At 42.2% G+C, this 18,676-nt stretch overlaps 1 protein-coding gene across 5 annotated transcripts in view; it reads left to right on the top strand.

Moving 5' to 3' along the window:
* LOC132402945 (utrophin-like) overlaps window positions 1–18,676 on the top strand; it is a 477,671-nt gene that overhangs the window by 198,825 nt on the left and 260,170 nt on the right. For 4 of the 5 annotated variants that reach the window (XM_059986085.1, XM_059986083.1, XM_059986084.1 and 1 more), the window contains 4 exons: window positions 156–332; window positions 3,156–3,290; window positions 3,546–3,692; window positions 7,744–7,932. In XM_059986085.1, coding sequence (XP_059842068.1) covers window positions 156–332; window positions 3,156–3,290; window positions 3,546–3,692; window positions 7,744–7,932 — 648 coding nt within the window. The remainder of the gene's footprint in view (window positions 1–155; window positions 333–3,155; window positions 3,291–3,545; window positions 3,693–7,743; window positions 7,933–18,676) is intronic. The other variant, XM_059986086.1, reaches the window with a different exon arrangement.

Raw genomic sequence — 18,676 nt, 5'->3', positions numbered from 1 at the left:
GGCCATCTGTCCATTCTTTGGTTCAGTGTCAAACATTGCAAGTACCAAACTCTGCCAAATAACATAGTTTTGAGCGTAATTTGTATGTTTGCAATAATTAACAAATAAACAGTTTAACATAAAATGAATAGAAAACTATGTTAATGTAATTGCAGCTGGAAGCAGCAATGCAAGCAGCTACAAACCTTGAAAATGGGTTCCAGTCAGGAATGAAGACTGATGCAAATTCAAGCATTGATCTAGATCACTTTGAATCTGAGTTACAAATCAAGATAAACAACTTGGAAAGAAAGTTGGAGTGCTTTGCAGAAATTCCCAGTGATGATGAAAAGGTAAAATGCAATAAACTGTCTTAATTTTGCAGTGTCATCTTGGTATGCAGTCTATCAAGTATTTTTACAAATAGCTTCACATAATAACGTTAACAGCCTGTGATGAAATATTTACTGTTCTGTGTTGGAGCAACTGTCACAGAATACTTAATGCTCCTTGTTGCAAGCCCATCTCCTGTTGCAGGTCGTGAATTATGACTAGCATAATACAAGTCCTGCTCGGTATTATGTAGCTAACATCACTCAGGATGCCAGTGGGGTTTGCCACTTAAAGATATGGAAAAATATAACTAATTCACCAGTTCTTTTAACTATCATCTTTCATCATAGTTTAATGGAGTGAGACAGCACGGTTTTCGATTCACTAAGTTAACGCCAGCAACAGAACTTCATTTATACTGACACTATTAATTCTCTTTCTATTCTTCTATTCTCCCCAAATTCTTCTCATGACTCTGCTCCCTGCACCCCCCCCCCCTAAAATTCTACCACTCTTTGACACTTGAGATTAGTTAGAGTGGCCAATTAACTTGCAGTTCCATAGATCTTTGGGATTTGTGAGAAAAGTGAATAACTTGGAAGAAAGACACCATTACAGGGAGAATGTGTAAGCTCCATCTGATCTGTACCGAGGTCAGGATCAAACCCTGGTCTCTACGAAGTTTTGGCTGTACAAGCTGTATCACAATGCTCTACTTGGTTGGAAAGTATTTCTGTGGGTGTCTAGTGAATGTCTGTATTTGGGCTTGATGCCCATCTGCTTAGTCTTGCAGTTTTGTTTTAGGATGAAGATTTGTAAATTTAGTGCGACAATGGAAACCAGGCAATCTGGAACCATTCAAGAAATTCATTTGGGAACTTCTTGGCAGGCAGAATATTTCAAATTTTCTTGCATTGGAGTATACCTCAATGATTTTCTTGATTGGTGTTGGGGAGAGTTTAGGCAGGAGACTGATCAGATATTGCTGAGTATGTTGTAAGCTGTTGTGAATCTTATGAATTACCTCATCAAAGCTGAGTGTATTGGCATCTTTCATGCATATTGCATCAGGCAGCTCTGTACCTATTGCCCTTAAGAGATAACAAATAGGCTGCTGGAGAAACTCAACAGGTTGTACAACATCTGTTTGGGGGTGGAGGTTGAGTGAATTGTTGATGTTTTGGGTTGAAACCTTGTATCAGGGTTTGCTTGAGATTCCAGCGACTGCAGTCTCTTGTGTCTTCAAGGTAATAAACCATGTTGTTGAAAGGTGAAGAGTAGGAGTTTTAATGTTTGACTGGAACTTTTTTCTGTGGTTGATGTTGTCTGAAGAGGTGGTGGGTTCGGATATAATTACTATGTTTAAGAGGCAGTTCGGTGTGTGAATAATCAAGGCATAGAAAACAAAATGGTCCAAATATGGATAGGTGGGCAGGAAGATTGGTATGGACATTGATGAAATTTCAGTTTCTGTGCTGTATGTCTCTATTACTGTGATTAATGGGCTTTGCATTTGATATATCTCTCAACTAGTACAAATCCAATTTACAGCTTGGACTATAATTTGAATACTTTCAAAACTATATTTGCAATTTTTCACTGTTTCCCTACAGTAGCAATGGCAGTACTTTGTTAGAGGTCATAGCTACTTTTGTTCCTCTGCTCACTTTCTCCTTCTGCTGTTGCTCTGCTTGCTCGCCATAGTGGAAATACGGAAACAGTCTCTCTCGTATGTATAGTTGTATCATTAGCTGTTACATTTGCTTTAGTTTGTGGACTATATTGGCATTGTTGATTAGCTCAATGTTTTCACTTCTGGGATGTGCCTATAAATTCTGCTTTATTTGTGGGAAGTTTCCCTGTGCGCCGTTTATGTCTTCGACTCGAAGGCTGTTTGGCAGCCACCCTCTAAGCTAATGCTATATGAGGATGGGAAAAATTTTAATGGTAATTGAATGAAAATTGGAGGAAGTTACAGACAGATCTTATAATATTTTGCATGTGTGAGCTAGGATAGCCTGAGTGCATTTGCTACTAAGGCCTGCATGTTGGAGAGCCAAGCTATAGTTTTCATTTGTTGTATTACCAGTTCTTGTATGTATATGCTCAGTGAATGGTCATGGCATATAGGTGACCAGTTAGCCCATTGTAACCATATTACGTCTATTCAAGATCGATCCAACTAGACCCATTTCCCTTCTGTTTCCCTACATTTGGGGAAATTCCTTTCTTTTGGATACTGAACAAGCTTCTCTACAAATATGAAATTAATTTGGCCTTCATGGCCTCTGGCAATGCATTGCAGGCCCTAACTACTTGTTATGTTAAAAATAGATGGTTTTCCTCCTTGTAAGAAAATTTCCTATGGCTGCATGCAAACCTTTTGTAAAATCAACTGTTTGACACAGTTTTTATGAATGCTATTTGTCTTTGCTTAATGAGACATCCTTTGATCTCCTTGCCTGCTTTAGTGATCTATGCTTTTAACTTTGTCCTTTGACACATTTCCTCTTCTCTGCTCTGTTCATCATTTTGAACCTACTGAAAATTCTTAAGCTTTCTGCTTCAGTACTTTCACTCCCTTAAAAACCTGACAACAGTTCAACTTCTGCTTATTTCTTGGGTGAAACTTCCAAGCCCATTATACACCAAATGCACTATGTACGTACTTTGGCTTTGTACTGAATACATAAGATCCTAATTTCAGAGAAGACTTTCTTGTTCTGGGTGCAGTTTGTGTTCTTGAGGCTTAGGGTCTGATCTTGTGAGCAAGTACTCAAGAGTATGTTAAAGTGTGTGGTACCTCCATGTACTGTGCTTTCTGAACAATTGTGTCTTTCTAGATGGATGAAGAGAAAGCAAATGTGGAAGAGATGCTGCAGAAAGGGCAGAGCCTACTGCAGACTATTGATGATGAAAGACGGAAACAATTCCAAAGAAAGCTGAACCTTCTGCAAACAAAATTTGCTCATATTAAGGTATGAGAAAAGCCATTGCTACTAGGAATCGTTTTAGAAGTATGATAGATTATGTGGAAAATAGTCATGGTTTTTATATCTTCAAATGTTCCAAGTGTTTGATTTGATCAGAGCAAATTGTGTTAGCTGTTCTCTGAGCAGAAATTGATATTTGGAGGTAGTCCTAAGCTGCTATGGTGTGTGCTTGCTCAGGTTGTCTCAATTACTGTGAAATAAGCTTATTGAAAATGAGGATTATTATATTCTTACTGTAAGGAAGCAAGATTAATCTGGAAAGGGCAGCTGAAAGAGCATCATCTTGGGTGGTGCCAGTACAAAAGAGAGGGAAGTGAATTCATGGAATGGCTGGATGACATTGAACAGGAGCTAGTGGATTCTGGCTCAGAAGATGGAAGATTAAAGGTAGAAATTAAGTTCCTTGCAATTTGGATCTTTTTGTCTTATTTTCCTTGTGATAATCCTGATCCCTGATGATGATAAGGTCCCTCAACTTCCCATTCCCAACTCTGTACTCTGCACATGCTCTGTGTGGTATTTCCCATCAGAAATGTTGATTGGTTTATTTTTGTCATGTGCTCTGAGATAGTGAAAAGCTTTGTTTGCATGTCATCGAGACAGATCATTCTAAAAAGTAGTACAAAAGAAAAAAGAACATTGCAAAATATACTGTAGTATCACAGTTACAGAGCGAGTGCAGTGCAAAAGACAATTAGATCACAAACGAGAAAATCTGCAGATGCTTGAAATCCAAGCAGCACACTTTCCTTGCTGAGTTCCTGCAGCACTTTTTGTGTGATGCTAAGGTAAATCAGAGTTCACCTTTAAAATACAAGAGGTCCATTCAAAAGTCTTCTTATGCAGAATAGATGTTCTTGATCCTGGCAGTATGCATCCTCAAGTTTTTGCCTGTTCTGCCTAATGGAGAAGAGTGAATGACTGGGGTGGGAGGAGTCTTTGAAGATTAAAAGGAAAGATTAAAAATTAGCTTTACTTATCATGTGTACATTGAAACACACAGTGAAGTGTGTAACTTGCATTAAACCAAATCAGAGAGGATTGTGCTCAGCAGTCCTCAAGTGTCGCCATGCTTCCAGCATCAACAGAGCATGCCCACAACTCTCTTAACTAACCATACATCTTTGGAATGTGGGAGGAAACCAGAGGAAACACACATGGTCATGCAGGAAACATACAGACAGCGACAGGAATCGAACCCTGATCAGCTTGCGCTATGCCACTTGTTGGCTGCTTTCCCCAAGCAGCAGGAAGTGCAGACGCCCAATGGAGGGAGGCTGGTTTTCATGACAGATGGGGCTGTGTTGACAACTCAATGCAACTTCTTTCAGTCTTGGACAGAGCAGTTGGTATACCAAGCTGTGATGCATTTGGATGGAGTGGTTTTCATGGAAGCATTTGGAAAAATTAGTGAGGATCACTGCAGACATGCAGAATATCTGTTATTAATGAGCTGTGTAAGAGGACAAAGAGCATGGAATGGCCAATTGCTCCTCTCTGGGGAAAAAAAAATAGTTGACATTGTGTGGGAAGGTTATACCTGATAGACGAATTGGTTTGGAAAGATGAAATTTGCAAGAATCTCCACAGAGTTAGCTGCTTGCAGAGATGTCCATAAGTGAGATTGGGCCATACTGACATAAATCAGTTTGTTATACTGATAATCGGAAAAAAAAGTCATTTGGCAACAGAGTCTTTGAATGAGGTTTTTCTTTCCAGGAACTGATCCAAGAAATGGAACAGTGAAGGAAGGACTTTATTTCCTTGAAATAAAGTCTGGGATTGTACTGTAGCTCTCTGGGAAAAGATAATGTCAATGTAGATGAGTGCTGGCACCAAATTGAAGCGCAATTTTCTACTTTCCAGCCAGTATGTTTAAAGAACTCAGTAACCTTGGGATTAAAATTTATAAGATCCAAAATATTAGAAAGCAAAGTTTAGCTTGTTCTTATAACAACTTAAGAAGTTTGTCAGAAGGATTTCATTGTTTTTCTAAAAGTCTAATGTCAACTATAAAGGAAAGGTGATCAACGAGAGGTCAAGGTCTATTTCAGTAACTAGACATTGGTAGAAAAATGTCTGAGGTCTTGCAGGCAAATTTTAAAGAGTTATAGTAATGTAGAATTAGGAACTGAAAGGTAGTAATCTCCAAATTATTCCTGATGCCAAGTGCTAGTTAGTTTTCTTTCAAAACAAAGTGATGGCACATAATATGAATGCAGACCTGGAGAGATGCTATACGAAGAGAAGGGCTTAGCTTATGTCTATTACCCTGGTTGGGCGATAGCCGCTGAAAGCAGATTGCCAGAGTTCTCTGTCCTGGGGCAGTCTTTCAAGTCGTCCCCAGGCGAAGCTCCTTCCTCTTCTAGTGATGAGGTCTTTGGAGATTCTTTTGGCGTTCCTGTAGCTCTGGGTTTTTTTTTTATGGGATGTGGTTGCTCGCCCCAGTACCCAACCCTCCTCCTTTCACAGCCGGGCTTGGGTCTATCTATGCTGGAATTAGAAGGGATTAAGATTCTGGATTATTGTTAGCAGTTCTAAAGACTTGTATCAGCCACACAAATTTGAATCTCAATAGGAAGCAAGAATAGCTGTTTAAATATGCTGGGATTTTTGATGAGAGAGGGTTTTTATTAAAAACAATGTGATAGCATAGGTTAAAGAACAATCCTACCTGTGCAGAAGTATAATGTGCTGGAAGGATTATCAAATGAGGCTGTATGTGTTGAAATACTGAAAAAAATAATAAGGGGCGGATGCATTTCTGTGATTAAAAACCTTGGATTAACTAAAGCAAGGGATTAAAAAAAACTTATTTAAACCTCTTCCCCCTCTTCCGGTTTCACTCATCACCTACTGTGGTGGACTACATATACCTGTCTGGACACGCCCCCCACCCCCCGGCTGACTGCTCCTGTGGCTTCTCCCACAGACCCCGGTATAAAGGCGATTGGAGGCACTGCTCCTCCCTCAGTCTCCAGGATGTTGTGTGGTGGTCGCTTGCTGCTTGTGCTTTCTTCCAGCCAATAAAAGCCTACCTTAACTCACGTCTTTGAGAGTTATTGATGGTGCATCACCTACCTCTTGTACTTCTTCCTCCCCTCTCCCTACCTTCTTGCTCTAACTTCTCATCTTTTTTTCCCCAGTCCTGATGAGGGGTTTCAACCCAAAATGTTGACTGTTCTCTTTTCCATAGATGCTGCCTAGCCTGCTGAGTTCCTCTAGCATCTTGTGGGTGTTGCTCGGATTTCCAGCATCTCCGGATTTTCTCATCTTAGTACAGCACAGGAACAGCCTCTTCAATACATAATGTCCATACAGACCATGATGCCAAATTCAATTAATCCTATCTTCCTGCACATGACAAATGTCCCTCCATTCTCTCTTGGTCATGTGCCCGTTAAATGCTACCCGAATGTCACTGTTGTATCTACTGTAAGTCTACCGTCTACCTACCCTTAGGCACCTACCACAATCTGTGCAAAAGAAAATTTGTTTCTCCTCCCTCGACCCCCCCACCCTTTTTAATTCTGTACTGTATCGTATTTGACATTTTCACCCTGTGAAAAAGACTCCAATTATGTACCTTATTTATTTGTTTCTGAAGTAAGTTCACTTTTATTTAAAATGCAAGATGTTAATGTTTGTCTCGGCCATTGTCCCTGTTATAACGATTATTAATCCTTTCTACAGACTCAAACGTTACCACACAGGCTTTTATGTCCATATCTTGTGATAATGAACTGAGCATGATTTTTTGGGTCAAACTCTGGTTGAATCAGTTTTATGCTTTTTGTGGGTCCTTTTTCAATCTCTATTTCTTGTTCTTTGTACGCTGCTAGTATCGTGCATCTTCCTCGGTCATAGTGGCAATGAGCAGCTCATTTTGATTCCACTGACAGTGGTTTGAAGAAACAGAGATGCAGTGAGTGGCTGCCATCACATCTGTAACAAGAATCGGCTCTACTTTTACCTGAAGAAGAAAGGTTCAGCAAGCTAGGGCTTTCCTCTTTGTAGCGATGGAGGCTGAGGGTGATTTGACATAGGTGTATAAGAGGGATGGAATGGGCAACTGGTACCTGTTTCCCAGCCTGGCCTCATCTAGTATGAGAGAACATAATTTTGTGATTGGAATATTGTGGTGGGGGGGGGGAATGTCAGGGGTAGTATGTTTTTTAAATGCAGCAGGAGTGAATCAACACTACTGGGGTGTTTATGGAGGCAGATATGTTAAGGGACTCTTGCACAGGCACATGGATGAAGAAAAATTGAAGGGTTATGTTGGAGGAGAGGGTTAGATGATCTTTGAATAGGTTAAAAGGTTAACACAACATTGTGGGCTGAAGGGCTTGTTCTGTACTATACTGTTCTATGCTCTATGTAAACTGTTGTCTATTGTTACAATAAAAGTCAAGCTTACATTGCTGCCTCTCCTCAGGAAGCCACAGTTATTGCTGCCCATTGCAGTCCAAGTCCAGCAATGGCATCGCAGTATTTCCCATCAGATTATCTTTTGGACATTAACAAGGCATTGCTGGCTCTGGCTGATGTTGAGCTACTATTGAATGCACCAGAATTACACAGTGGAAAATATGAGGACTTTTCCAGCCAAGAGGATTCCCTTAAGGTATGCTAAATTAAAAAAAATATTTTTTTATCCTTGATTTGTGAATAGGTCAACTGGTATAATTAAGCTTATTAAACACTAATGTGATAATGTACTTGAGGGTTATTTTTGCACAGAGACTGGGATATATTTGGTATAAAATGGACTCTCGGCAGGATAAACCTGTCCAGTTTATAATTTACTGAGATCAGAATCTCTCTGCCCTGTGTTATCTAACTTTATGTGATCCCTGAGCAGTCTTAGTTATTAACTCAGCAGATGATACGAGCCTATATTGATAATATTACATTAAGTAGGGTATTCCATACTGCACTTTGGACAGTGTATACTTGGCTGTGTTATATTGTGCATTAGGCATCTTTTAAAATGTCTCTCTCTATGTAACTTGAATCAAACTGAACAATATTGCATTGAACATGCTTTATTGTCTGGAGTCATTTTAAAGACAATTTTTATTAGTTAATTATCATGAATTCATTTGATGGAATTAATAAAAAAGAGGTTTCATTGACTAAAGGATCGGTAACTAAAGGAGGCACTCTTAATTTGATTTGCAAGAGAAATAGATGATTTGAATATTTTTTAAAGTATTAAGTTATGATCGGAAGTGATTCAGTGAGGTGTTTGAAGAAGAGTCAACAATAACTTGACAAGTTGAGCAAATATTTGAAAGGAGGGGAAAAAATCAGGACTGTCAGCAACAATATGGAGTGAGCCTGAGACCCAATACAAACGGACACACTGGAAAGTCGCTTGCTTGCTCTGTTTAATTCTTTCATGTTCTGATTTGATTTTGCTGAAAGTGGAATTTGTGCACAAAATTAATCAATCCAATTTGATTTGATTTGATTTTTTCTGACCTTATCTTTTAGTTTTAATGTGTTTAATTGTGTTTGTGAATGTGCTAACATTTTGGTCAAATGTGGAACCTTGAACTCAACTTAAGGTAACTTAAATGAAAAGTAGAGGTATAGCAGAAACTGCAATGTCCTGAACTGGGTTTGATAATGAAAGATCTGGAATTGATACTGCTGTGAGTTGGTATATGAGTGATCCAAGGGATAAGTAAATTGGGCGAAGGCACAAATAAATGATTAGGTTGAGAAAAAGTATCTAAAGGCAAAACCATTTGGATGATTTATAATTATCACTCATGACAGGAAAGCAAGTTGATTTGGTGGAAATTGAAGTGCATAGCAAGAAGCAAATTTTAACTTCTTGATGAGGAACATGCCAAACTCTTGGACTTGTACAAGTGACCTGTCCAGCATGTACTTGTACTGTCCAGCTTCATTTTTATGATGGTAAATTTATTTTTTAACTGATAAGACCTTCCATTTTCAGATTAGATTTTTTGCATTGATTATCAACATATCAGTTTTGAAAGCAACTGAAGGAAAGTAGATAACACCAGTCAGTGTTGAAAATAATCAGCACGTTGGTTAGCATCTGTGGAGAGAGAAAAGCAAAGTTAGTGTGTCAGGTTAATGAAAAGGAAAATGCATCTTAGGTTCACAAATGTTATTTTGTTATCTTTGTCCTGCATTTGAAAATTATTTACTTCTGTCTCTGCCAATTTTTAAAATACATTATGTGGGTCTACAGTTCCAGAGGTCTCTCTGTCTTTAATACTTTTGATGGGACCTTTTGTAGTAGCACATGTTCCACAGATCCCCCTCCAATTTATTTCTGGTTTTGTCAGGATACTTTTAGTGTCTTCAGCTGAAAAGACAAAGACAAAAAGTTTTTGATAGCCTTTATTTCCTTATTTCCAATCATTAATTCTCCATTCACATCTTTAAAGGGAGCAAAGCCATTTTCTTGCTTTTTTTAACTTGCAAAATATCAGTGTATGTTTGTTTCTTGCTATTAAACTCTGTTTCTTCTGTTTGATCATTATTTGCTGGTTTCTAAATTATTCCAAGTTGGTGACATTCTAAACTTAACCTGCAATAGCTGAATCAACTTTTTCATGGTTGTTGCTCAAAGTTCAAAAGTTCAATGTAAATTTATTATCAAAATACAAATACGTCACCATATACAACCCTGAGATTCATTTTCTTAAGGACATACTGAACAAAATCTTTACAATAGTAACCGTAACAGAATCAACGCATGTATCAATCAATGCTGAGAATTACGAAGTATTTCCACTACCTGCCATAGCTTACTCTGATATTCCTACCTAGACTATTCCTCTGCCCACCCTATCTCCTGCAAAAATGCTATCCCTTTCTCTCAATTCCTCTGCCTCCGCCGCATCTGCTCTCAGGATGAGGCCTTTCATTCTAGGACAAAGGAGATGTCTTCCTTTTTTAAAGGAAGGGGCTTCCCTTCGTCCACTATCAACTCTGCCCTCCATCACGTCTCCCATATTTCACACACCTCTGCCCTCACCCCATCCCCCCGCCAGCCCACCAGGGATAGAGTCCCCCTGGTCCTCACCTATCACCCTACCAGCCTACAGATCCAACGTATAATCCTCCATAACTTCTGCCACCTCCCACGGGATCCCACCACCAGACACATCTTCCCCTCCCCCCCCCCACTCTCGGCTTTCCGCAGGGATAGCTCTCTACTTGACTCCCTTGTCCATTCATCCACCCCATCCCTCCCCACTGACCTCCCTTCAGCCACTTATCCCTGCAAACAGAAAAAGTGCTACACCTGCCCCCACACTTCTTCCCTCACCACCATCTTAGGCCCCAGACAGTCCTTTCCGGTGAGGCACCACTTCACCTGTGAGTCAACTGGGGTGATATACTGTATCCGGTGCTCCCGATGTGGCCATTTAAACATTGGGGAGACCCGCCGCAGACTGGGAGACCGTTTCGCTAAACACCAGCGCTCAGTCCTCCAGCAGTGGCGTGATCTCCCTGTGGCCACACAGTTCAATTCCACAGACCACTCCCACTCTGACATGTCTGTCCACGGCCTCCTCTACCGTCAAGATGAGGCCACACGCAGGTCGATGGAGCAATACCTTACCTCCTGCCTAGGTAGCCTCCCACCTGCCGGCATGAACGTTCAACTCACAGACCTCCATTGATACCCCTGCCCCCCCACCCTTACCCCATCCCTATCTATAATCTTAGTCTGGTTCTCTTTCTCTTTTCTCTCCCCTCACTATAATCTCCCCCTAGCCCTACCTTTCTTTCTCTTTTATTTCCCATAATTCTCCACCTTTGCCCTAGCCTATTTCCCTTCAGCCTATCACTTCCCAGCTCTCTACTTCATTCCTCCCCCCACTTCTTATCCCCCCTCCACCATCCCATGTTACTTCACTCCTGATGAAGGGTTTCGGACCGAAACGTCGTCACTGCCACATCCCATAGATGCTGTCTGGCCTGCTGAGTTCTGCCAGCATTTTGGGTTTTTATTCCATTTTTTAATCTGTTTTTCCAACTCTGTTTTTGTGTTTTGATAGTTTTATTGAAGTCCCAAATTTGTAATTTTCAGAGTGAATCTGAAACTGTTATGTTAGATCCTAGAGAATCTTTCATGAGGACATTAATCCTGTCTTATTTCAAGTGACCCAATCAGAAGTAGCTTGCTCCTTCATTGGTTCCACAACGTACTGAAGAATCTGTCCCAAGTATCCTCTATGAAATTGTTACTCACAGTTTGCTAATTTGAACTGTGTGATCCATGTGAAAATTTAAATCACCCACTTTTACTCCAATAGCATTTTAATTTTACAAGAGCAATTTGTAATTTGCCTTCTAAAGTCGCTACTGTTAGGACTTGTTCATTGAGTGGCGCTTTATCCACTGACTGTCAGTAAATGTCAGCCATCCCATAGCATCCTCAGATGCTGCTCAGCTTGCTGAGTTCCTACAGCACATTTTGTGCTCCAGATTCCAGCATCTGCAGACTCTTGGTCTACGTCTTGTGCAGTCTGAGATTAGACTGTTCCTCTGTGTTTTACACTGCTTTCAGCATGTTGACTACTTGTTCTGCACCAGAAGATGATTTAAGACCATCATCAACATATCAAGGTCTTTGTCTATACCTCTGTGCTTCAGTCTCAGATTCCTTCTCTCCCTCGATAACTGTCCTCTAGGCCATAGATTGCCACAGTCAGTGAAGGGCAGATACCAAATATATGCACCCTCATGCAGTACTCCAGAATCTCATTGTCCAGTTTTATCATTATGAAATTATAAGAATCTGCGGTAGTCTTCGTGATCTTCTCTCACTCGGAAGCCATGGAACATCTGTTTGATGTAGCTATCACTGCAGCGGACTCATTTCTAAAGTGCATGAGAGCCCCGAGCAGTCTGTTATTGATATCTGGACCCCACAAAGGCACATTGTTCAATGATAAGCTTTTGAACTGCATACTTGAATCAAAGACATTTCATACTTATGCAGGTTTCTGGGGTTGGTAACTACCAAAGTTGGGCGAATACTAGTTTTCTTCATTGGGACCTGGTGGAGACTCTAACTCAGGATGATTGTTCCTGAAGAGTCTCTCCATGAGCTCTTTGTAATGACCTTTCATTTCTGCTTTCCTTTTTAATGTATGAATGATGGGTATGAGTCAACTGAGGGCATTGTATTGTGTGGTAGAAGTTGCATGGAGAGTGGAAAAGAAAGAGAGCTATCCAACTGTTTGACTCATCTTTGCTAAAGTCTTTGTTCATGATTTGAAGGAAGACCTTATCTTCAATGGAAGATGCCAACTTGTAATCATTTTCTCCCATCCAAGTACTGACTAGGCCTGAGCCTGCTTAGCTTCCGAGATCAGACGAGATCGGGCGTTTTCAGGCTAGTATGGCCGTAGGCTTGTAATCATTTTCTGAGTGACAGAATACTAGCTTGCCCAAATCTGGTTGAGATTGGTGCTTGAATGCTCTCTCCATATCTACGTGAGCTTTCTCAGTTTGCACTCCAACTTCGTGTTTAGCATAAACTGCTCTTATTCTTGGTGGTTCAGCTCTGCCGGGAGTTCGTGCTGGAGCAATGATAATTGTGGGCACACTCGAGCGCCATAAGGACATGATGGATGCGTCACGTTCTGACCTGATATCTAGGTCTTGGTGATCGATGTTGCTTGGGTCAGAAGCTGACTTTGTCGATAGTGGCATTCAGATGCATCTTCAGTCTGTGGACCGTGCCTTTGAAGACAAATTATCTTTTCACTCTACTGCCCTCGCAGTGCTTGTATACAAAGCTATGCAGCGAGTTAGACGCCTTCTCAAAAATCACCTGATGGAAGCTTTCTTCAGGGTTCTTAATGAGATCTTATTCGTGAAACTACAGAAAGTTAAGTAAAATATGTATTAAATTCAATACAGAATTATTGTGCAACTAAATATACTAATACTGTCGATTATTCTCACAATCATTGTTAACCAAGGTAATACACACAAAGCACTCCATAACTATGGCATGTAAACAAACATAAACACATGGTACAGTGATATCTCAATAACGATAAGTTATAAATCTAATACTTCCTTCAAAGTATATCTACTAAATTTTTGCCATTATTAACAAAACTTAAAATTCAAGATTCAAAGTACATTTATTATTAAAGAATGTATAAATTATACAAGCTTGAGATTTGTTTGTTACAGGCAGTCGCAAAGCAAGAAACCTGAAAGAACCCAATTTTAAAAAATTAAAGACCGACCCCCAATGTGCACAGTAAAGAAAAGAAAAACCCACATCATACAAGCAACAGAAATGAGCAATGACAGAGCATTCTGAGCCAAATTGAGTCCTTAGATTCAAATCCCTGGAGCAGGTCCAAAGCCTCGGTATTCAGTTCATCATATTAGTGGGCAAATCGCCGTACAGTTTACAGCCTTAGTAGCACAGACAGAGGAACCCCCTGGAATATCTGAGCTAGTGTTTAGGTTGTCTGAACTGCAGATTGTACCTCAGACTGGGACCCGTGCTCTGCTGCGGCAAATTGTTCCGGACCTACAACACACTGCCCAGTGATTGTTCTGGACCTACAACACACTGCCCAGTGATTGTTCCGGACCTACAACACACTGCCCAGTGATTGTTCCGGACCTACAACACACTGCCCAGTGATTGTTCCGGACCTACAACACACTGCCCAGTGATTGTTCCGGACCTACAACACACTGCCCAGTGATTGTTCCGGACCTACAACACACTGCCCAGTGATTGTTCCGGACCTACAACACAGTGCCCAGTGATTTGCTTCGGGCCTAGATTTCGAAGCTGAAGAAGCTGTTCTCGCCTTCTCCAAATCGGCACAGCACCCAGAGTAATCCAACCTCGCCTGGCTCTCAACACCCTGCCTTTTCAGTCTACCTGGGTTGGCGTTTAAATTGTCCAAGCAGTGGATTGTGCCTTGCATTAGGACCCAGGCTGCACCGCGACGATTCGCACAGGGTCCAGGATGTGTCGCCCAGTGATTCTTTTGGACCTGGATTCCGCTGCTGAAGAAACCATTCTTGAGATCTCTAAGTTGGCGCAGCACTTGGAGCGATCCACCATCGCACCTGGGTTAGTTGGATGGGCATCAGAACTCCTCTGCTTTGTCGCCTCCTCTCTGAATCATTCACTCCAGTCAGCATGATTCCAACTCCAAAGTGATTTTGCAGGGTACATTTCCCGAATTTGCTTTGCCTTGTCTCTTCATTGATTGCAGTGATAGTTTACCACAACTTATTTCCAAAAGAATGTTATTACTAATGTTTTCAATCGAATTTCTTTGCTTTCAAAGCACCAGTAAGCTGTCAAACACCTTTGGTAGAGCTATCTTAAACTGGAAGTTGTTAAGCTCTCAGATATCGCTGCTTCATGAGCAAATAAAGAGAGCGTGGAGATGGATGTCTTCCCACTGCGCTTGATCCAAATTAATCCACGTAGGAAATGATATAAACACAGCTTACTTACAGGATGTGATGTTAATACAAAACTAACTGCACCCCTAGAAACCTGGAAAGTTGTGTCTCCAGCTTATCACACTGGTTGATTCTTCCGTTACTTCCACCCTGACTGATTCTGCATTTTGATCTTCTGAGTCAAAGTAACCCTGTGCAACTATCCTCATCTCATCCTCCAAGAACAAATCTTCGCCCTGCCTTACCAAGAAGTGCACAGGCACACACATTTTCCTTTCTGCCCCTTTCTCCCACAATCCTTCTGAAGTATCCAGTGTCTTGGAGTATTTGGTCTTGGCTTTGATTGTCTTGCAGCCATGTCTTAAAAGTGAGCATTCGACCATATTGATTTAGTTCTGTCAGTGCATTTAATTCATCTGTTGTGTTGTAACTACAGTTTGCATCCATGTAAAGAGTGTTTTCCTGCTTCTTGTTACAGGTGTATTTTTATGTTTATCGTCTCTGTCCCATCCCCAACTCATCATTATCCAAGCAACACACACAAAATGCTGGTGGAACGCAGCAGGCAGGCAGCATATATAGGGAGATGCACTGTTGACGTTTCAGGCTGAGACCCTTCGTCAGGACTAACGGAAAGGAAAGATAGTAAGAGATTTAAAAGTAGGAGGGGGAGGGGAAAATGCAAAATGATAGAAGAAGACTGGAGGGGGTGGGGTGAAGCTGAGAGCCAGAAATGATTGGCAAAAGGGATACAGAGCTAGAGAAGGGAAAGGATCATGGGACAGTTGGCCTAGGGAGAAAGAAAGGGGGAGGGGAGCACCAGAGGGAGATGGAGAACAGGCAGAGTGATGCACAGAGAGAGAGAAAAAGCTAAATATATCAAGGATGGGGTAAGAAGGGAAGGGGCTTTAATGGAAGTTAGAGAAGTCAATGTTCATGCCATCAGGTTGGAGGCTACCCAGCCGATGTATAAGGTGTTGTTCCTCCAACCTGAGTGAGGCTTCATTTTGACAGTAGAGGAGGCCGTGGATAGACATATCAGAATGGGAATGGGACGCCGATAGTGCTTCTCCCTATAGATGCTGCCTGGCCTGCTGCGTTCCACCAGCAATTTGTGTGTTGCTTGAATTTCCAGCATCTGCAGATTTCCTCATGTTTGCCTTTCATCACTATCCATTTTGCTACCCTGCACCATTACATTATTCTTTCTCTTTGACTTCCTAAATTAATCATGGGGATCCTTCCTGCCAATATCTAGCTTAAAAGCTTAGCTGTAGCCCTACCTGTTTGATTTCCCAGACATTGGTCCCAGCTCATTTCGTGTGAAACAAGGAGTCACAGGATAACGCAGCTGCTGAAATCTGGAGTCAAAAATAAATGGCTTCAAGAACTCACTGTGTCGGGCAGCATCTGTAGAGGCAAAAGGGTGATCCATGTTTTGGGGTGAGGCCTTGTGTCAGGTCTGACTGCATACAACAGGAAGGAAGAGACAGAGGCTGGTAGGTGATGGGTAGGAAGCTGATGAGGAGAGAGGAAAAAAATGGAGGCAGTTGAAATAGGCAAGGGGAGCAAGAAAGGAGAGGTAGATGCTTGTGGGTGATATGATTATAATCAGGTGATTGGTGAAATCGGAAAAGGGAGTGATGATTGACAGATGCAAGCAAGTTGGGGAGGGGACAGAAAGTGAACCCAGCAGGATAGGTATGAGAGTGATAAGCAGTTCGAGTGAGTTGTGAGAGGGTGAGGAGACTCGTTAATGGTGAGGGGTGGGGAGAATAGAAAAGATGAATAGAGGAAGAGAGAGCACTGGAGGACAGGTGGGAGTGGGAAAGGAACACAGGAGATGTAGGTTGCGTTAATATCGAAAATCCAATGTTTATACCATTAGGTTGTAGTCTGTCTACATGGAAAATGAAGTGGTGCTGTTGCTATTGCAGTTTGTGTTTGACCTCACTGTGGCAGTGATGAAGGCCAAGGGCAAATGGTTCGTGTGCAAGTGGGAAGGATGTTGAAATGACATGTAACTGGGAGGTCCAGCTGCTGGTTGTAGAGAGAGAGAGAGGGCAGATGCTTTGCTAAACAGTTTCCTTGTCTGTATTTGGTCTCACTGAAGTAGAGGAGGTCACCTCTGTGGCATATAATGTAACAGACCAGATTGGGAGAAGCGCATGTTCACCTCTACGTCATTCAGAAGGCATGGTTAGCTCCCTGGGTCGTGGTGATGGAGATTGACGTTGGAGAAGTGTTGTAGCCTTTACAGTTTCAGGGGAAAGGAGAGGGTAGGGAGTGATGAGCAGATCAGTGATTGATGGAGAGTAGTCTCTGTGAAAACAAAATTGGTGAGGGAGGCAGTGAAGCTTTGTGTGACTGAATTTGAAAAGATAATGCTTGTTCCACAATTTAAAGATAACAGATATAATAAAGTGTCACAGAGGTGGGGGAAACGTAATACTAAGCCTACATTTTACTGTAAAATAGACCCACAAGTATCACAAGTTTTAAAGCTTTGACCTCAGTGCAGAAAATAGATATAGAACATTGTTGAAACTGCTTTAAAATTAGATTCTAGCTGCATGGGAGCTGACCTGGTGTTTCAGCAGTTCAGTTCTGGGTCCCGATGGTTTAATGTTTTACCCTAATAAGCAGATACGGCCATGGACACCCCCTCAGAGCCCTGACTCCAGTACCACCAACGCAGGTTCCTACGGCATTGGACACCCCCTCAGAGACTCTGGCCTTGAACTTCCAGTCGGACCTCCTCGTGCTGCCAGCTCCCCCCCTCCCCCAACCAACACGCTGGATCCCAGCCTTTAATTCCAAGCTGGACCTCCACACGCTGCCGTCTCCCCTCCCCCCACCACCAGCTCGCTGGATCCCAGCCTTTAACTCCGAGCTGGACCTCCACACGCTGCCGTCTCCCCTTCCCCCACCACCAGCTCGCTGGATCCCAGGTTTGACTCCCCGCCCTGGATCTGTTCATCTCTAATTGCCGTCGGGATATTAACCGTCTCGATTTCATCACCCCATGCTCCAATTCCAACCTTACCCCCTCTGAACGCTCTGCTCTCCATTCCCTCCGCAACAATCCCAACCTTACCATTAAACCCACTGATAAGGGAGGGTGCTGTTGTCATCTGGCGCACCGACCTGTACATAGGTACCTGCACAACGACAACTCGCTGACACCTCCTCTTATCTACCCCTGGACCATGACCCCACTAGGGAGCACCAGTCCATTGTCTCCCAAACCATTTCCGATCTCATCAGCTCAGGAGATCTCCCACCCACGGTCACCAAGCTTATAGTTCCCATACCCCGCACTTCCCGTTTCTACCTCCTACCTAAGATTCACAAACCTGCCTGTCCAGGCAGACCCATTGTCTCTGCTTGCTCCTGCCCCACTGAACTCATTTCTGCCTATCTCGACTCTGTTTTATCTCCCCTTGTTCAATCCCTTCCCACCTATGTCCATGATACTTCCCATGCTTTACATCTCTTCAACGATTTCAAGTTCCCTGGCCCCCACCACCTCATTTTCACCATGGACGTCCAGTCCCTATATACCTCTGTCCCCCACCAGAATGGTCTCCACGCTCTCCGTTTCTTCCTGGATTCCAGACCCAGCCAGTCACCCTCTACCGCCACTCTTCGCCGCCTTGCGGAATTAGTCCTCACCCTTAACAATTTCTCCTTTGGCTCCTCCCACTTCCTCCAAACTAAAGGTGTAGCCATGGGCACCCACATGGATCCTAGCTATGCCTGCCTTTTTGTCGGCTATGTGGAGCAATCTATGTTCCAAGCCTACACCGGTATCTGTCCTCCTCTCTTCTTGTGTTATATCGACGACTGCATTGGCGCTGCTTCTTGCACGCATGCTGAGCTCGTCAACTTCATTAACTTTGCCTCCAACTTTC

The sequence above is a fragment of the Hypanus sabinus genome, chromosome 12 (genome assembly GCF_030144855.1).
Source record: "Hypanus sabinus isolate sHypSab1 chromosome 12, sHypSab1.hap1, whole genome shotgun sequence".
Classification (NCBI taxonomy): Eukaryota; Metazoa; Chordata; class Chondrichthyes; order Myliobatiformes; family Dasyatidae; genus Hypanus; species Hypanus sabinus.
This window is presented reverse-complemented; position numbering and strand designations above follow the sequence as displayed.